Source organism: Mesoplodon mirus, assembly GCF_964341445.2.
Source record: "Mesoplodon mirus genome assembly, chromosome: 14".
In the NCBI taxonomy this organism is placed as follows: domain Eukaryota; kingdom Metazoa; phylum Chordata; class Mammalia; order Artiodactyla; family Ziphiidae; genus Mesoplodon; species Mesoplodon mirus.
Window position 1 is genome coordinate 1466270 of NC_138990.1, and position 19329 is coordinate 1485598.

The 19329-nt window shown below is 53.7% G+C and overlaps 3 protein-coding genes across 3 annotated transcripts; 2 read left to right on the forward strand and 1 right to left on the reverse strand.

The window, feature by feature from the left end:
- Positions 1 to 983: 983 nt before the first annotated feature.
- TTC31 (tetratricopeptide repeat domain 31) lies at positions 984 to 8735 on the reverse strand. Its single transcript, XM_082642999.1, is given in 13 exon segments — positions 984 to 2548; positions 2733 to 2788; positions 2791 to 2833; positions 3047 to 3188; positions 3260 to 3439; positions 3650 to 3870; positions 3874 to 4011; positions 4119 to 4359; positions 4786 to 4880; positions 5020 to 5248; positions 5366 to 5481; positions 8278 to 8450; positions 8521 to 8735. Coding segments are annotated over 13 exon segments (2055 nt in total). The 5' UTR covers positions 8642 to 8735; the 3' UTR covers positions 984 to 2248.
- CCDC142 (coiled-coil domain containing 142) lies at positions 8715 to 15124 on the forward strand (the record flags this gene model as incomplete). Its single annotated transcript, XM_082643063.1, has 8 exons — positions 8715 to 9878; positions 10161 to 10247; positions 10327 to 10476; positions 10615 to 10931; positions 13874 to 13988; positions 14205 to 14382; positions 14508 to 14707; positions 14868 to 15124. Exons 1-8 carry the CDS (start codon positions 8816 to 8818, stop codon positions 15122 to 15124), a joined length of 2367 nt encoding a protein of 788 aa, XP_082499189.1. The 5' UTR covers positions 8715 to 8815.
- Positions 15125 to 16150: 1026 nt separating this feature from the next.
- On the forward strand, positions 16151 to 19002 carry MRPL53 (mitochondrial ribosomal protein L53). Its single transcript, XM_082643064.1, has 3 exons — positions 16151 to 16253; positions 16353 to 16465; positions 16558 to 19002. The coding sequence occupies exons 1-3, from the start codon at positions 16162 to 16164 to the stop codon at positions 16689 to 16691; spliced, it is 339 nt and encodes a 112-aa protein (XP_082499190.1). The 5' UTR covers positions 16151 to 16161; the 3' UTR covers positions 16692 to 19002.
- The last annotated feature ends 327 nt before the right edge of the window (positions 19003 to 19329 follow it).

Below are 19329 nucleotides of genomic sequence, written 5' to 3' on the forward strand. Positions count from 1 at the left end.
TTCGCCCAGGGCTTTCCCAGTTTTACCACTGAAAGCTCTTGGAAATCCCTCAGTCCCAGGAAAACCAGGATGTTTGGTCATTCTGCTTTCCAGCCCTGGGGACTCAGAACTCAGGCTGCTGGGTCAGAACCCTACCAGTTAGCAGTGTGAGTGTGGGACAAAGTGGAGGCAAGGTGTCAGGAGTCCTATGGCTCTTGGGAAAGATTCAAGTCCAGGACAGTCTAAGAGGTACTGGGGCAGGGACATTTCTTTGAGGGGCTGGAAGAGCAAGGAGCAGCTCAGCCTGAAAGCAAAGATGCCATACAGTAGTGGTGGGTGGCTCTTCTTTGAGGGGCCAGGAGCCCTAGTGGAGTCCCCAAAGCATGTAAGTCCCACCTTCCTAGCCCCAGTCCAGAACAAGAGGGCCACACGAGCAGGCCTGCTATGGAGGCACTGTGATATAATCACCCCTTAAACAAACACAACTACCTCTCCCGAACCCCACCCCCCTGCCAGCCAGGCATGAGCAAAGAACTCCCAGGGCAAATAATTCCAGTCAGGAAGGTAGGATTCAGGCAAGTTAACTGGCTCTGAGCCGTAACCCTCTGCTACTCAGGGCCTCCTAAATTCTAGCCCAGTGCTACCACCTCTGATAATCAAGGCTTGGATAAACGAAACTCCAACCTGTCCCACCAAAATGGCCTCCTGGATGGGTGTCTCCTCCGCTAGGTCCTAGAGCTGAGCTTCCCAAACGTCAGGTGCCTCAGGATCACCGGGAGGGCTTATTGAAACACAAGCTGTTGGGCCCACTCTTTCAGTTTCTGATTTAGAAGAGGGGGCCTGAGGATTTGTATTTGTAAAAAATTCCCAGGTGACACTGATGCTGGGGGCCCAGGGACCACGCTTTGAGAACCACAGTCCCACGAACTCTGTACTTTGTGAAATAGGCAGCAATTCACTCACACGCCTCTTCCCAGTGTTGGAACCATGAATACGTAGGACAATTGCAGATAAAAATCAGTTTATTTCACACCCACTGTGTACCAGGCTTTCGGCAGGTAGGTTCTCACACTTTTAGGCCTCACAACAGCCCTGTGAGGTAGGGATTGCCCACGTTTTACAGACGAGGAAACTGAAGCACAGGTGTTAAGAAATCTGACCCAACTAGTAATGGCAGACTTCAATCTGTCATACAGTATTTAAGGGGCCTGAAACCATAAACAGTAAAAGAATTTGGGACAGCCTTAAATAAAGAGGTGCTTCAGCATCTCCCATCTCTCGGTGCAAATGGTGTTGAATAAGACCCATAAGGCAGCAAGAGTCATTCATCCTGATGAATGGTTCCTCTAGGAAAGGCCTTCTGGAGGCCTGAAAGTCCCCTGCAGATCCACATTTAAATGAGCTGAGAGTCCCAGGCAGAGCTAGGGAGGAACCAGCCAGGAGCAGCTGCCAGGATCTTCGAGGAGAAACCAGAAGGAGGTCATGATTCTTATACAGAAAGTAGAGGATTTTAGCCTTCTTCAGGGGCAGTGACCCTGGGTGGAAAACATTAAGTCAATTCACAAGGGGGAAAGGCTGGTTACAATGCCCAGTGCTGGAGTGGAGAAAGACCATGACCAAAGTAGCAGAAGCCTGGGTACCTGCTAAGGCCCCATCAGTGGGAGAGCCAGCGGTGCAGGTACGTGGACATGTATGGGCTCTGCCAGCTCCAGGCAGGAGCTGGTAAGCTGGTAAATACAAACCCTTGGTGAATCTTCTAGCAGTGGGAGGAGGTGAGCATCAGACCATTGGGCAAAGGAGAGGTCAGAATATGCATGGAAGGGTGGACAGGAAACAGGGCATGAGGAGCTCAGGCTTGAGAAAACAGGGCAAGAACTGGGATTAGGAAGACGTGAGCATCTGTCAAGCTGAAGGGCGAGACTTGGGCCTTATTCATTACTGTGACCCCATCCTGAGCACAGAGCTCTGGCCGGTGAGTGAGTCCCCCAGGGCCAAGAAGCAGGGCAAGCCTCAAATGCCCCCACTGCCAGGTCTGTTACAGTCTGAAAACCTGAACTTGTGTACAGATCCCTTCTTGAGCCTTGGGGGATTTTATTTTTCCTTACTGCTCCCAGAAGAAGCCATCTGCTTAAGAACCAAAGAAAGCCTATTTCAGAGGATGTAGGGCTCCTTTCTCTCATCAGAAGGTCTCTGTGGCAAGAGGCATGACTGCCAGGGATGTTCCCAACCATGCACACATGGCCTTGCCTTATTAGGGACAGGTCCTCCTTCATCTGGTGTGAGGTAGGTGCTGGGGCCCAAGTCCCGGCATGCCCCAGCCCTCTGAGGAGTCCTGGAAATGGAGAGGACAGGGTCTTCTGCTCTGAGTATGGGGGAGGGACCAGCTGGAGTGGCTCAGGTGATGTGGGGGATAACGCAAGCGTGGAGACAGAAGGCCAGGGGCCCTCGGAGCAGCGCTTCCAGGGCAACTGAGGGGGAGGAGGCCTGAAGGCCCCAGCTCAACGTGGGGCAATGCACAGGGGAGTCCAGTTGACAGGGGCGGCCCAGGGCTTCCTCCTCGCTGGTCCTGCTGAGAAAGAAGAGGGAGGGGCACCTGCTACTCCTTCCAGCAGCGCTGCCCGAGCGCCCCTCATCCCATGCATTCCTGCCCATCCCCCTTACTTGCCTGAGGCAGAAAGCATCACTTGGTGTTGCAGTCCCGGCCAGTTCTCTCTGTTGCCCCCGCAGCACGAGAGTGGGTCTGGTCCCCTCAGCAGAGCGAGCTGTAGAAGGCAGGGGTGGGGCCCGCAGGCTGCGTCAGGCTGGGATCGCCTCTCAGCGTCTCTTGGGACGCGGCAGCTGCCTCTTCGAAACGCTTCGGTCCCAGAGGAACGAGAAAGAGGAAAGTTTAGGTGTCAGTGGGGTCAGGGAACTGAAAACTGCCCCCTTTCCCAAACTGGCTCCAGTTCCCAGTACCACTAACATTGTGACATCGTGGTAGTAGCTTAACTAGGAAATGTCAGTGTAGACCTGATCCCCACCGATCCCACTCAAATTCCTCTTCTGCTTCCAACCTCAGACCCCTTACCTGCAGTCCCATCAAGCCTTTGCCCAGGTGGAAGAGGCCCCGGGGCCAGCCAGGCCGCAAAGTAAGGGCTACCTGGGCATCAGCCAGGGCCCACACCGGCTGACCCGGCCGTTCACGGCAGAATGAGCGATTTCCAGATAACCTGAGAAAGACAGAGTGGCCACAAGCCCAGGTCCTCCCTCGGCGCCCGGCCTTGCCCTGAGGTCCCAGCACAGGGGCCAACCCCCCACCTCCCGGTGGTCCCGGGGGTCGAGCTTCGAGGCCTGGGTGAAGAGGACCACGGCCTTGTGGTGGAAACCATTTTGGGCAAAGCTGGTACCAAACTCTGGGGAGGAGAGAGGGTAGGAAGGTTCAGACGGGGCTACCGCAGGGAGGGATGGGTGAGGCAGGGGAGAGAAAGAATCTCACTCCTGGCCCTGTTGTACGGCAGCTGCCAGCAACCCTAGAGGTGCCTGGGAATGGGGAGCAAAGTCAAGCAGGACTCAAGGCCTCAGCCTTCCCAAATCCTTCTCCTTTGTTTAAACAGTTTGTATCAGGCAACTCATGTAATCCTCGTGACAGGTCTGCAAGATGGCATCAGCCCTACTTTCTTGCAGAGGAAACTACCCCGGGTCAGGGTGACAGTGATGGAGCCCAGGTCTCTTAATCCTAGGGCCAGAGAACTCCTTCTGCTGGTCACTGCCCTCTACCCTTAGACTGCGTAACTTCCCAGAGCCCTCTGGCGCCCCTCCCACTGGTTCCAGCTGAGCTTCTTCTGCCCTCCTCCTCACCTCTGCACTATGACTCTGCCTGGGGCTCTCTTCTTCTGGAGTGCTTCCTTCCTCCTAACTCATCTTCTCTTGGGGACCCAAGCTCCCGCCTTGGGGCTCCTGACTCAGTCCCTTTTCTCTGCAGCCACTGGGGGGCCAATCCCCAACCTTGCACAAAGCCAGAGACACAAAGGTACTAGATAGATCCAGTGAGTCCTGTGAGCAGAAAGGCAAGTTAAGGAGGCGCAGGGCTGAGGCATGTCCTAGAGAAGTGGGAGGAGAGGGTGGGCAGGGACCACAGAGGGAAGGAAGGGGGCCCTGACCTCTCCCAGGCGACACTGTCCCTGAGCTGGGCTCCCAGAGCTGGACGGGGGGCTCCCATCCCCATCTGCAGTGCCTCGGCCTGGAGGGGAGGTGAACAGGTGCAGTGCTGGGATCGCCTGCTTCTCCAGCCCCCACCTCCTGGTACCTGGTGCTCTTAGTACCTGCCTGTGGACATTCGCGTTGGACTCCCCGCCATCCTGCTCCAACGCTCCCTTCGCTTCCGATCCTTTTGTCATGACGCTGTAATGACAGTGACGCGGAAGAGGAAGATGTAGTTTGAGCACTATACTTAACCCCCCCCACCCCACACACACACCATTTGTATCCTGAGACCAATTCTTCACGTGGACAATATATATTACATGCCATGGTACCGTACTAGGAGCTTTGCATACACTATCGCATTTAACCCTTGCAGCTCTATGAGGTAGGTTTTGTTGTCATCCTCATTTTACAGGTGAAAAAGCAGATAAGACAGTCACCAGGCAGAGGGCTCATAGTAAGGAGGCAGATTCCAGCCCAGACAGCATAGTGTGACTCCAGAACCACTGCACCAAATGGCCTCCAGGAGACCCTCCAGTCCCTGAGCCCCGAGGGATCCCCTGGCCACCTAGAGTTCTCCCCTCTTCCCTCCCCCAAGTCCCTCTGGGCCCCCACTCCTTCTGCCCTCCAGCTGCCTTCTCTTTGAGTCGTTTCTTCTCTGCTTTCCGTTTCATGCGCTCCTGCTCAGACACCAGCTCCTCAGCCAGACGGCTGGCTTCCTGGAGGAGGAAGGGCACGTGGCAGGAAAAGAGAGAGAAAGTGAAAGGGAGGTGAGCAGTATGAACGAATCTTGAAAGATCCAGATTAGGAGAGAATACAGACATGGGGATCTGGGGACTGGGAGAACCAGAGTCTCACCTGTTCCGACAGCAGGAGCCTCTGCGGCATGGCCACCTGAAGCAGGTTGTCTGAGTCACTGAGGCAGGATGCTGCGGCAGAAGGGCTTTGAGGGCAGGGCTCAGACCCTCGCGGAGGGTATAGGAAGGACTCTTGGAGACCACGGTAGGCGCCCAGGCTCTCAGCCTCCTTGGCCTTGTCATCCTGTCCAGTTGTTTCCCCCTCATAACAGAAATGGTCCGGAGGGAATCTGTCAGGAGGGAGAAAGAGAAGGGAAAGAAAGAACATGAGAGAGAGGAGCATCTGAAAGCCAGCCCCCCCCACCCCCCAGGGTACCAGCCTTAATCCCTGGGCCCGGCCCCTGCACTCCCCACCGCGGTGCCACAGCTGCAGCCGCCTGCCGCTCCCACCCACACGGATCCGAATCCGACGCAGGCCCTGGGGATCATTCTCCACAAGCCGTCGAAAAAAATCCACTATGTCTTGGGAGGGGGCGGGGAGGGGAGATTAGGTTGGTGTTGTGGGGAACTCTGGGAGACAGCAAGGAGCTTGGCTGGGTTGACCGCTCCACCACGGCAACCACTAACCAGCCACCCAGCCTGGAAAACCTTACCGGCCGACCTCTCCCTGCTCAGCACCTCAAAACACGCTGCTCCTGACTTTCACGTGTATCACCTGCCTTCACTAACTCTCCTGCCTTCCCAAGAGCTGAGGGTGGCATTCAGTCCAGGCTTCTCTGACACCCTGCCATTAGGTCAGCCACACGGATGCCCCTGACATGGAGCCCTCTTACCTGCTCTTCCAGCCGTGTCCCCTGCCATATCCTTGAATATGAACACCCCCATATAATCCACCCTGGAGCTACCTCAACGCCTAAATGAGTGCCACAGTTCCTGGCTGGCCTCTCCCCTGCACTTTATCTGTTTCTCCCCCAAACCAAGCTCTCAGCAATTACTCCCCTACTCAGAATTTTCCAGTAATCCCCCACCGCCAGGGCCACAGGCAGGACTGAGTCTAGCCTGGGATTCGGAGCCTTCCAAAAAGCTCCCTGGCTGACCTTTCCAGTCTTCCCTTGCAATCCTCTCCTACTTAGCTGCCGTCCTCCCTCTGCCACCAGGCTCCTTCCAGCCTTGGGGTCTTCCCCCAGCTGTCCTCAAATCCCTCCTGGCTCTGAGCTTCTCTCTCACCACAACTTGCCTCACCTTCAAGAGTTCAAATTCCATCTCCCCACAAAGCCTTCCCAGACCCTTTCATTTCCAGTTATCTCTGCCCTCACTCAACCAAGGTGCATTAACATAGCCTATGTTATATAATTTAAAACCTTATTATTCATTGCTTTTTATTGCTCTCTTAATTAGCCAGGGAGCATAGAACCGGAGGGAACGCTGTGCTGGAGCACAGCTGCTTGCATCTTCGTTCTGGCTCTGCCACTACTGGGCTGTTTGATCCTGGACAAGTCATTTAACCTCTCTGGACCTCAGCTTCCTCATTCACAAAATGAGGCAAGATCTTCACGGCTTGGCCTGTACATTCTGTGGTTCTAACGAGGATTGTTTCCCTAGTTAGTGTAAAGCCATCTTTAAAGACAAACAAAGAAAGGACCGCCTTGACCTCCTATCTCTCCCCAAAACACAGTCTATACTACTCTCTTAATTCACTACCTGGCCACACATGATCTGGCCACCAAATCTCTTCATGAAATCATCTCCTACCCTCTCGCCCTCCTCCAACTGCAGTGGTCTCCTCTGAAGTTCCTACGATACGCCAAGGGTGCTCCCATTTCAGGGCTTTTGTGTCTGTTTTCTCCTCTGCCTGGGATGCTCTTTCCCCAGTGAATGGCTCACTCCTGCATCCCCTTCAGATCCCTGCTTAAATCTTCTGCGGGAGGACTTCTCTGACCACTCCCTTCAAAAAGCAAAATCTCTCAGTTCCAGGCAGTGTTCCCTGTCCTCCTTCTGGCTTTACTTTTCTCTGCACTTCTCATATTTGACATACTATATCGTTTATTTGTTGACTGGCTGCCCCTACTAGACACTGCTAATTCACTGACTATAGGGATTTGTGTCTGTTTGGTTTACTGCTTTCTTCCCAGTGCCTAAAACAGTGTTCAGTACATAGTTGGTGCTCAGTAAGTGTGTGCTGAATGAGCAAAGGCAGACAGGTGGGTGAGGAGGCTACTGTGATAGAGACGCAGCCGGGAGCTGTGCCGGAAGAACACTGTGTGATCCAGCGAGTTTGCACTTTGTCCTGTTAGTGGTGGGAGTGGATCTAATCTGGGAAGCGAAATGCTCAGATGAAATTGCACTGGGGAAAGAGATGAGTCTAGGGGTGAAATGTTTAGTTAGCAGGTCATTAGAACTGTTCAGGCCAGAAAGAATGAGTTCTTGAACTAAGGTAGTGGCAGCAGAAGTAGGAATGGAAGTAATGGATTTGATAGAAGAGACGCTTCAGAAGTAGATTTGGTGACTGGCTACACAGGTGAGGTAAAGAAAAGGGGAGGAACGTGTAGAATGATTCTCAGACTTCTGAATTACGCAACTGGATGGAAGTTTGTGTTATGAACCAAGATCAAGATGAGAAGAAACGCAAAGAATCTGCAAAGATGATGAATTAACTTCTGGACTTGTTGAGTTGGTGGTAGCGGTTGGAAGTATAGCTTTTCAGTGCTCCCAAATCTGATCCTCTCCCTCCCTCTATAACCCAACCACCTCCTTCAGGACATCCAAACTCCTGTGCCAGACCAGGACTTTCAAACCGCTTGCTGCCCTCTTGCTCGCCTCGAACTTCTCTCAAACCCATAACGAAGGTCTCACTTCAGTGACGTTCTCTTAACGCTTCCTTGCTTTAGTGTCTTTGCACACACTGTTCCCTCTGTTCGTAATATCTTTCCCCAAGCAACTCCTACCCGCTCCCCAATCCTCAGCTAAGAGACCCTCGTCTGCCCGATCCTGCCCACGTCAAGCATTTATCGCCGTTGAGTCGTCCCCGCCCCCTCCACTTGCGTTGCGTTTCTTGGCAATAGGGCCCACAGTTACGCCTCTCCAAAGCCCTGGCGGAGCCGGGGCCGGGCTCAACACACAAGGTTGAAAAGAGGCGTGACCGTAAAGGAAACGGGCCGAAGAGCAGCTAAGAGTTATGTTTTGTTTTGTTTTTTTGGCCGCGCCGCGAGGCTTGCGGGATCTTGGTTCCCAGACCAGGTACTGATCCCTGGCCTCGGCAGTGAAAGCGCGGAGTCCTAACCCCTGGATCACCAAGAAATTCTCAAGGAGTCCTTTTTACCTCGTCGCCGTAGTCCTCAGGACCGAATTCCTTGCAGAGTTTGGGGAAAGCAGCGACGCCCAGCGGGCATCCGGGCCGCAGAGGACAGTCTATAGGAAAGGAAGGCGGCGGCGCGTCCGGGGGCCTCGGGGTAGGTGAGCTGGAGCCCTCTGCCCATCGCGCACAAAATCCTGCTGAAAACAGGTCTAATTGGGGCTGCCCCAGTCCTCCTGGACCCCCTCCGGTCTTGTCTCACCTGCTTACCTAGCTTGACCAGCCCCACAGTCTTCGGAATCGGCTCCATCCCCGTCAACAGTGACCCGAAAGTGAAAGTCTGGCATTCGATACCGGCCGAAGGGCCGAGCAGGACAGAGTAGGCAGCCATCTTTGTTGGGGGCAGAAGCCTCCGCTGACGGAGCGCGAGAGGGTGCACGACGGTCCCGGCGGCTCCCGGGCCAGAGATGACGGCTCCGGGGACGGGGCGGAGCCCCGGCTGTGGCAGGCATTGGGCAGTACGGGGAGGTGGGAATCGTTAGCCTCGTTCCGGACAAGCTGCCCCATGGCCCAAGCGTCTCGCTCTGGTGGCCTTCTGCCTCCGCTGGCTACCGTGCCGCCGTTACGGGCGCAGCCCGGGGGCGCTGAGGAGGAGCAGTGGCAGAGAAAGCGGGCAGGCGCTCTCCGCCGGGACGTTCGTGACTGGCTGCGGCTGCCGGTTGCCCGAAGCATCCCCTGCCTGGACCCACGGCCCGGCGGAGCTCCGAGAGGGCAGCCGTGGTGGGCGGTGGCGGCGGACGCAGGAGAGCACCGTGAGGCTGGCGCTGTGGACTGGGGGCGGGAGCCGGCAGCTGGCGGCCCGACCCCTCCAGCGCTGCAGCGCCTCCGGGCGGTGTTGCTGCGGCTGCACCACGAGCGGCAGGAGCTCCTCCACGCCCAGGACTGCGCCCGCCACCTACAGGCGACCGTGCGCCTCCTGAGGATCCTGAGTCCCGGCGCTCCATACCCCGGCCACTTGCCTCAGCTGTGCCGCGACCTGCTGGGGCACCCTTCCGGAGGCGCGGTCCTGCGAAGCGGCCTTCAGGAGACACCCGAGCCGCTACTCCTGGCACGATCCGTCGGACTAGCCGCCCAGCGCCTGGATGCTACTATCGAGATGCAGCTTCGGGCTCTGGGCCAGGCGCCCGCCAGCCCGGGCCTATCGTCCCAAATCGCCGACCTGCTGCTGGCACTTCCCGCCTACCACCAGCTGCAGGGAAAAGCCTTGAGCCACGTTCCAGGGGCAGCGCGCCCTTATCCCCCGGCCCGTGTGCTCCGCCTCCTGACGGGGGAGCGGGGTTGCCAGGTGGCAGGTTGGCTGGATGAGGCGCTCAGGGGATCTGACTTGAGGGACCAGCTCCGCAGGCGGTGCCAAGAGGAGTGGGAGCTGCTGCCAGGGCTGCTGGGCCTGATGGGGGGCGTGACGGGTTCAGCCAGCAGTGGACTGGGGCTTGGAGGGGCTGGGGCCCTGTGGAGCCAGTACTGGGCCATGCTGTGGGCAGCCTGTGCTCAGAGTCTGGACCTAAGTCTAGGACCCTGGAGGGACCCCAGGGCAGCGGCACAACAGCTGAGTCAGGCACTGGGTCAGGGTGAGTGATGGGCCTGGGTGGGTGTTCGGGAAGGCCGGGATCTCTTCTGTATTCACCTCACTCACTTGCCATCTGACTACAAAAACAGGCTCTTTAGAATGAACATACCCCACCCCACCCCCGGGGATTCAGGCTGTAGCTTCTGGGCTTTCAAGGCAAAGTCTTGCTTTCCATGCCAGCCTTGAGTCTTGGGGGAAGCCTCCCCTCTTCCCCCATCGAGTGGGGGCAGGGTTGGGCAAAAGAGGGACCCTGTTTTCAGGCTCCAGTCATTTCTCCCACTAGCATCACTGCCTCAGGAGTGTGAGAAGGAGCTGGCTTCTTTGTGTCACAACCTAATTCATCAGTCTCTTATCTGGAGCTGGGATCAAGGTGAGAAGGAAGGGGCAATGGCAGTGACACAAGCCCCAGACTGCTCCTTCCTTATCCAACCATACCCCCTCATCTTCAGGCTTCTGCCAGGCCTTGGCATCTGCTAGGGGAAGTCAGAGCAGCCTTCCCTCGTCCTCTCGTACCGCCGATCTTCTGCAACAGCTCTTCCCTCCTCTCTTGGATCCCCTTCGAGAACCCAGGTCAGGACTGCCCCTCTGCCGGCCTCCAGGTGAGACGAGGTATGGGGGACGGGGGGGATAAGAGAACAGCTGAGGGTATCTCCTGTACTCCTTACTCGGTTCTGAAGCCTGCCTCCTCCCAAAGGTGTTCCGTGGCCCTTCACATACTCTGACCCTCCTCTCCCCAGGTCCTGCCCCCCTTGCCCTGGGGCTCTGTACCCTGCAGACCACCTTGCTCTGGTTTTGGGGCAGAACTCGGCAGCATCTGGCAGCGTGGGCCCCAGGTTCCTTCCTGCTCCTGATCCAGAAGGATTTACCTGTGAGTAGCTGGGGAATGGGGAGGGGAGCATCCTGGGCTGGGCTCGGATCTCACTCCCTGTTTCTGCCAAAGCCTCTGTTATATGAGGCAGAAGCTTTGTCTAGCCTGGCCTCAGAGGAAAGCTTGGCCCTGGAGGTGGAGCAGCAGCTGGGCCTGGAGATCCAGAAGCTGACTGCACAGATCCAGGTAAGGAGAGCAGGCGACCTGACAGGGGCCAGCTTTGGGGTTGGTGGGGAGGTTGCGGTGGTGGTAGATTCAGTGCCTTGGAATCGCCGCTCAATTTGTCTTTTCTTGCTCTTCACTTCTTGTCCTCCCTTCATTGTGGAAAAATTCAAAACAATACAAAAGTAGAGAGAAGAGTATAATGGACCCCCATCTTCCTACCACTGAGGCTTTAATACTCATCAACTCATGGTCAATTTTATCTCACTTATATATCCTGCCCCCAAGTCCCATGTCAGGCTCTCATTTTTGTGATGTTAACAGCCACTGATGATTGATGATCATTGTCTATATCCCTTATTTCATTAGAGGGTGCAAGGTGGTGACATCCCAATTCTATCATTCCTTCTTCATTATTAGTTGGATTACTCTTATCAAGTGAAACTTGCCCTCATAAATTACTTGGTTACTTTGAGGTATAATTTGTAGAGCAAAAGCAAGATAAATGATTGACTTTTCCTTTTATTTACTAGTTTTTGATACGTTTCTCCTGTTTTCTAAAAGTGTAATTTGTATTTTTATTAAAACTGAAATAAAATATTATTTTAGAAGGCTTCTAATGAAAACATGGCACTTTAACTGCCCCTCCCCAACTTCGATTTCTGATCCTTGTTCCACAGTGGTAACTTTCATGCACGCTTGGCTGTTTCTTCTAATATTTTATTTTCTTCTACATTTATGAATTAAACTATTATACGTCTAACTTTTCCCCATTTTACACAGTACCGGTTCCTACCACGGACGATGTCTCTCTGCTTTGTGTTCTCTTCCTGCCCACATGTCTGCTCTTTGCTCTGGACAGGGGCGTGGCTGTGGAGGGCAGTCCCTGTCCCCCTGCTCCTGTTCTCTCTGCCTTCCACAGCGCCTTGGGGCTGTGGACCCCCCACCCGCCCCGTTTAGCCCTGATCCACCATCTGCATCTGCCTGTTGGGCATTTATACCTCAAATTAGTGCTGCCTCTGTCAACTCAACGTGTCCCAGGACAGGCTTTTCATGAGTGACGGTTGTGGGAGCTCTGGGCAGGGGAGGCCTTGGTGGACACATGGTAACAGAAGCTCCTTACAGTGTCTATGGCTCAAGCTGGTGGCTGGGCAGCCTCAGAGGAGCAGCAGGGTTTACTGGATGTGGGTAGTTCATAGCTCGTTGGGGGAGTACTGGCGAGATGATCTGAGCAAAGCAGAAGCTCCGTGTGTGTGTGTGTGTGTGTGTGTGTGTGTGTGTGTGTGTGTACACGAGCATACACTTGCCCTCGCATATGCATGTCAAGGGTCGGGGTGGAGGATTGTGAAGCAGTAGGTTGTCATCAAGTTGTGGGGGGCGCTGAACACCCGCCCACAGATTCTGGACTTTATCTCATAAGTGATAGGGAGCCGCTGTAAGAGCAGGAGGGGAACAGTGAAGACGGTGATAGAGTCTGATCCAGCTACAGTGGTCAGGATAGAAGGGAGGTGGGGAGACATAATATGAGAAGGGTCCAGCTCCTGGTAGTTGCCGTGAGAACAGAGCAAAAGGGGCAGGGACAGTGTGCTCATCATGTGCACCAAACACTGTCCAAAGCAGTTTCATGCCTCGCTTCTCTGCCTGGTGACTGCGCTACTGGGCCTCTGCTCTGGGCATTCTACCACATACAGCACTGGGATGAAAAACAAGAATCAGATGTGAGTTTTCTCCTCAGCAGGACTGTAATGTCCCACAGAAAAAACTGTCCCATAGGGCTTCCCTATGGTGGCGCAGTGGTTGGGAGTCCGCCTGCCGATGCAGGGGACGTGGGTTCGTGCCCCGGTCCAGGAAGATCCCACATGCCGTGGAGCGGCTGGGCCCTTGAGCCATGGCCGCTGAGCCCGCGCGTCCGGAGCCTGTGCTCCGCAGTGGGAGAGACCACAACAGTGAGAGGCCCGCGTACCGCAAAAAAAAAAAAAACTGTCCCATAGTGTGACCCTGTATTTTCCGAGTGTTGAGTGCAGAATTTCCTAACAAATGTCAGTTGACAAAAGGGTAATTTCTTTGTTATATATAAGGAAGAAGCGGGTTCTGGTGTTTGGGATAAGAGAAGAAGAGTTTAGATTTAGACTTGGTGGGAGAGAGCCCAGGTATCGGGAGCCACGTGGGCTCTCTCCCACCAAGACTGGCCCCCGCCAGGTCCTTTCCTCTTCAGGTTCTCAGGCATACAGTCACCTTTTCCTTACACCTGCCACTACACAGCCCTCTTCTTGGGTTCTTCTCTTAGATGGGCTGTAGAGACCCCTCCTTTTTGCTGTCTTCTCCCCCTCCAAAAACAAAACCTATCAAACCAAAGAAACCAAACCAGCACACGGGCCCTTTCTTGCTTTGCGGGTTACAATGCTCTGGAGAAATGGAAGTGGCTATAAAGAATATTCAGTGTGAGGACATTTCAAAGGTTCCTGAATCTTAGAAAGTTATATTCATTGCTCCTGGTCTACACACAGTTCTTGCCTTCCTTTTATAGATGACAGACAGAAGATCGTACAATTCCCTTTTCTTTCTTCAGCCTCTGCCTGTCTGCAGATCATGCAGACTTCTCTCTGGAATCTGCTTTTGAACACTGGCGGTGGTGAGGGTGTCTCCCTTTTTTTTTTTTTTTTCCTATTAACGTTCCTATGGAACAAAATTAACATGGAGGATTTCCATCCTCTGAACCAAGCTGAGGAGAGGAGGGTAATCTTAGGGCAACTGTCCATAATCTTTTCTCGGTCCAGACCTCTTGGAAAATCCAATAAAAGCTATAGTATCTGTCCTCAGAAAATGCCCAAGCCCATACGATTATGCATACAATTCTGTTCTGGGGCTTTATGGATGCCAGGTTAAACACCTCAGATTTAGAAGAGCATATAACTTGACAAGTGCCTCAGAGATAAGCCCCTTTTACTTTCTCCTTATCCCCACAGCTCCTGCCTGAAGAGTCACTAAGTCTCTTTTTTCAAGAATGTCATAAACGAGCCACACAGGACTTCGACCTCCACATGCCACGGGGTCGGTACTGGCGGCATCGCCTCTGTCCTGGTAAGTCCTCATCACAGCGTTCCCTTTCAGGGCTTCTCAGGGGGTCGCAGTGTCCCGGCCCCTCCAAATCCGGGCTCCACTCCTCTGTCTCCATCCTGTCCTCGCCTTCTGTGTCCCCTCACCCTGAACTCCTGCCCTCTTCCCCCAGATGCTCCGTCAGGGGCTTGATGGATCTCCCTAGCCTCACACCCTGCCCTCTCTCCCCTCTCACTCCAGCGCTTCCCAGCATCCCTAGTGAGTATGCTGGGTTGGTGGTCCGCAGGGTGCTGGGGCCTGTGTTGGAAGGACTGCAAGGGCTGCCACACCAAGCCCAGGCCCCTGCCCTCAGCCAGGCGCTGACTGCCATCCTGGGTGCCTGGCTTGACCACATCCTCACCCACAGGATCCGCTTCAGGTGGGGAGAAAAGGAGGCCATGGCAGGGGGATGACTGGAACTGAAAGAAAGGGAGGGGATGGGTGGGGCGGAGCCGTTCCGAGAGGCGGGAGGGTCGGGTGGCCACACTGTACCTTGGCCTTCAGCCTGCAGGGGGCGCTGCAGCTCAGACAGGACTTCGGAGTGGTCAGGGAGCTGCTGGAGGAGGAGCAGTGGGGCCTGTCCCCAGAACTTCGCCAGACTCTGTTCACGCTCAGCATCTTCCAGCGGCTGGACGGGGCCCTGCTGTGTCTGTTGCAGCAGCCCCTGCCCAAGACTCAAGTCCACAGGGGGCCTCCCTGTTGCTGTGAGTCACTCTCCCTCCCCAACTCGTGGCTCTCTTTGCCCCCAGCTCATAACTTTATGCGCCGCATCCCCCATCCTCATCACTGATCTGGCTTCTGCGTGTGCCCCCCTCCCCCCCACACACACCGCCAGCCACCTGCCTTCCACTCCTGCCTTACCAGGTGCATGTAATGAGGTCCAGACCACGGAATCGCCCAGCAGCAGCCTCAACAGCCTGGAGAGCTTGGAGCCCCCTCTTGGACCTGGAGCACTCCCAGCCCAGACGGCTCAGCCGCTAAGGGCACTGTGGGGAGAAGGACCTAGCCCTGAGGCTTCCCTGGCAGGAAGTCAGCAGGCCTGGCTTGCCCTGAGGCAGCACCAGCCTCCCCGCAGGCACTTCCCTTTTCTTTCCTGCCTGAGGACCAGTTCTGGATCCTAAGGACCCTCATCAGAGCCCGTCAGAACCCCCTATCTCTGTCTGAAAAAGCCCAGACATTTAGAAACGCATATTAAAAAAGCCTAATTGGGAGCTTGGAAGAAAGCATACCTGAGAACCACAAGCTACACAGAGCCTGGACTTAGAAACCTGCAGGTCCGCATCCTTGGGAGGCTTGGGCTTAGTTCCCCGTCAGTGAAGACATCTCAGAGCTAGACACTAGCAGTAAGGGGCTAGATGCTGGGAGTTAGGCTTTAGGGTTGGATCCCAGGGGAACGGGAAAGAGAAAAAGCAACAGAAAGCAGGGAGCCTAGATGCCGCTTCCTCTTAAGCCCCAGGAGCCACAGGCCAAACACTGGAAGTCCAGGACACTACCACAAAGTCAATTCCTCAGGAACCACGGAGGTGGAATAGGAATTTCTACACCTAAACCAGTCCCACGGCGTATGCTATATAATAGTACCCTGCACTCCCCTCCCCATCACTATTTTTAGTCATTTAAGACTCAAATGGGGCTGTAGGACCTTCACGTGTAAGCTTCGCTACTCCAGAGTTCCACGTGTTTAATCTTGAACTACCTGAGTGGAGTTTACCCCCTGGTAGGTTTATAATCCCTGACGTGGTGGTGCCCTCGCCTTGGAAGGGACCAGCACTTAAGACGGTGTTAACGTAGATCTGGCACAGCAGGGTACAGAGGAGTGAAGGCTGCAAAAGACGTGGTATCGGAGCCAGGTGCAAACGGCTTTTGCACTATTTATTGTCTTCACCGTGGTGAAGGGGGCTTTTAATGACAGGTAGTGTTTGCTGACTGCGTACTTTGGGCGCCCCATACCCTGTGCCGAAATCATCTGGCTCCCTCCTGGCCTTCCTCTTCTCGGCTGGGGAGCCCAGGGCGGCGGCCTGGCGACCAGCACCACCGACCGTGGCAGAGAAGCCGCACGAGGCGGAGGTCGGGGGACTGCGGAAGCGCGTAGCAGTCCACAGCGTCTCGCACTAGCGACACTTCCGCCCGCACGAGTCCTTCCGGGGTGGGGGTCACCATGGCAGCGGCCTTGGCTCGGCTCGGACTCCGCTCTGTCAAGCAGGTTCGGGTTCAATTCTGCCCTTTCGAGAAGAACGTGGAGTCGACAAGGTACGAGGGGGAAGGAGTGCGGACGCGGAGGGGCGTGCCTTCCTCCCGCCGGGGGTCTAGCCCCCTCTGCCGGGCGCTCACGCCGTTTTCTCACCGCAGGACCTTCCTCCAGGCTGTGAGCAGCGAGAAAGTTCGCAGCACCAACCTCAACTGCTCGGTGATAGCGGACGTGAGACACGACGGCTCCGAGCCCTGCGTGGACGTGCTGTTCGGTGGGTCTGGTTGGGAGTCGGGAGGGAGTCGCTAGCCCTCGGCGCCGGCCCCGCCGTCCTCCCGGTGCCTGACTCGTTGGTTTCTTCCCCAGGAGACGGGCATCGCCTGATGATGCGCGGCGCGCACCTCACCGCCCAGGAAATGCTCACCGCCTTCGCCTCCCACATCCAGGCCAGGGGTGCGGCGGGGAGCGGGGACAAGCCGGGCGCCAGTACCGGGCGCTGACAGCGCGGAAGAGACCAACAAGCAGGTTTCACCTAAGACTGCTAAGGACACACCTAAGAAGAGCTTGACTTAATTACTCAAATCACTACCTAGAAGACCACAGAGCGCAAAAGAGAAAAGAAAGAGCCCCGTGACCACAAATCTAACCGGTGTTTCTGGGGCGAGACAAGATGGGGAGGGGTCTGGACAAATTTGAATGTATTTCACTTTCTTACCATCACTCAACGCTTCACCCTTTGAATTTGGCTTCTTCCAGCACGACTCAAGGTGCCTCTTACTCTTGTTAGAAGTACTGTTTTCTCAGTCCTCATTTTCCCATTTCAGTAGCACCTGCCACGCTTAATTCCCTCCCTTGTGTAACTTCTTTTCCGCTCAGGTCCGTTTTCTTCTTTTAACCATAGAGACATACTACGCTCCTTCTTTCTCTTCTCTCTTTTATTTTTGGGGCATCTCATATTCTGTCATGACTTGAACTACCCTCTTGGGTTAAACCCTACATTTCTGTTTGGCTCCAATCTCAAATTCTGTGCTATAGTCAGGGTACTTACTACCAATTTTCTCCAAATCCCACCAACACTCTTTGTCTAACCCTAACCCGGTAATCTTACATACTCTCTAAAGTCGACCCTTGAACAATGCAGGTTTGAGCTGCAGAGGTCCTCTTACATGCCTGCTTTTCAAATAAATACATAGTACAAGTACTACACGATCCGTGGTTGTTTGAATCTGCGGTTGTGGAACTGTGGGTGCTGACTGTAAAGTTATCCACCACCCCACCCCCACCCCCCCACCCCCCCACCCCCGTTCTCAACTTCGTGGAGCGGTTGGGCCCCGAACTCCCATCCCCACCCCCACTGTTTAAGGGTCAGCTGTACTTGCCTCCTCCCCTGACTTCCTCTTCCTTTAAAAGGCACCTCACCTGCTCCGCCTCTTGAGCTGGAAACCGCAGCATTATCTCTGGTTCTGCTCGCTCCCTGCAGATCCAGTCAGTAAGTTCATAATGTTCTGTCTTAAACAAAAGCTCCTGAAATGTTCTCTACCTTTCCATTCACTCTCCCGTATGATTGTTGCATTCTCCCACCTGGTCTCCTTGTTGCTAACCGTTTTTGCTGCTGCTTACTTTTATCTTTCCAAAGCATATCATTGGTTTTATTATCACAACTTGTTTCAGAGAACAGTGCCTAAAGTACTTTTTAGGCACCCTGCCTAAAGTGTTTTTCATACTAGGTTACCACCCATTAATGTGGATCATGAAGTCAATTTAGGGGGTTAAATCAGCCTTTAAAAAACAAAGTAAAATAGAATAAAAAGTATCAGTAGATGGCACATGGACTGGGAAGTATTCTTTAAGAAACGTAAGTTTTAAGCACATAATCATGAATGTAGATACAGGTATTATATAAAGTATGTGTATGTGTGTCTATCTGCATGTACTTGGTTGCAGTATAGAATTATTTCTTACCGCAGGTTGTAGGAAAAAATGCTTGATAACCACTGGTTTAGAGAAAAACTTCAGAATGTTCAGCTAGGCAATCAAGAATCTCTGGACACTGGCTGCTGTGTACTTCGCCAAATATATTTCCTCCTACCCCATTACTACTTCTCTCTTAAAACGGTGATATCTTCAAAGGACTGGTTTCCCCCCCTCTCCCTTAAAAGAAAGAAAACTATCAGGAGACAGTATAGTGTAGTAAAAAGCCAGAAAGCCTGGGATTGAAATCCTAGCTTTTCCCTTAAGTACCTATGTAACTTTGGACACATTACTTAGTGTCTCAGTGCCTGTTTCTTCATTCGTAAAATGGGGATAATAGTACCTACCTCATAGAACTGTTGAGAGATTAAATGAATTGATATCTGGGACTTCCCTGGTGGTCCAGTGGTTAAGACTGCTTTTCCACTGCAGGGGGCACGGGTTCAATACCTGGTCAGAGAACTAAGATCCCTGCATGCAGCGTGGCCAAAGATCAATCAATCAATCAATAAATTGATATCTGTAAACTGCCTAGAATATTGAGTGAGCATAGCATAGTATCTAAGAGGCCGTATGTTATAGGCCTCTTCAGTGACGAAAGGATACAACCTAGATTTGAGTTCTTCAGGTCCATGGTTAACTGGCTATTATCCTTGGCCAGATTAACTACTCTCATCTGTAAAAACAGGGATGGTTCAAACACTGCTGTAAACACGGATTGAGTGCTGGCACTGTGCTTATAGATTGTGAACTTGAGGTTGGGGCTGTTTTCTCTGTGTCCCCCGCACCTTGCATAGTGCCTGATACAGAGTGTGCAATAAACTTTTGTTGATTTACCAATATTTAGCATCAATCTTGTGACTTCAACTGATTAGTACTGAGATACAAAGATGAATGGTGAAACTCAGGTGTGTGTACTAAGTGCTACAATATATTGAGTAGGTGTGGACCAGTGCAGTGAGAGCAAGAAAGGACTGACCATTGGCTTTGGTCAGAAGGTGATTGTTAAATGAGTAAAAAGTCTACCAGTGGAGGGTGGGGCCAGAAGTCAGAGTATAGTGGAAGACGAAGTGGGTGTGCAGCATGAAGTAGTAGTTTTATATAATTAGAGTTTGGATGGGAGGTGTGATAATAGCTAGAATAGCATAAGTGTGTGGAGTGGGTTTT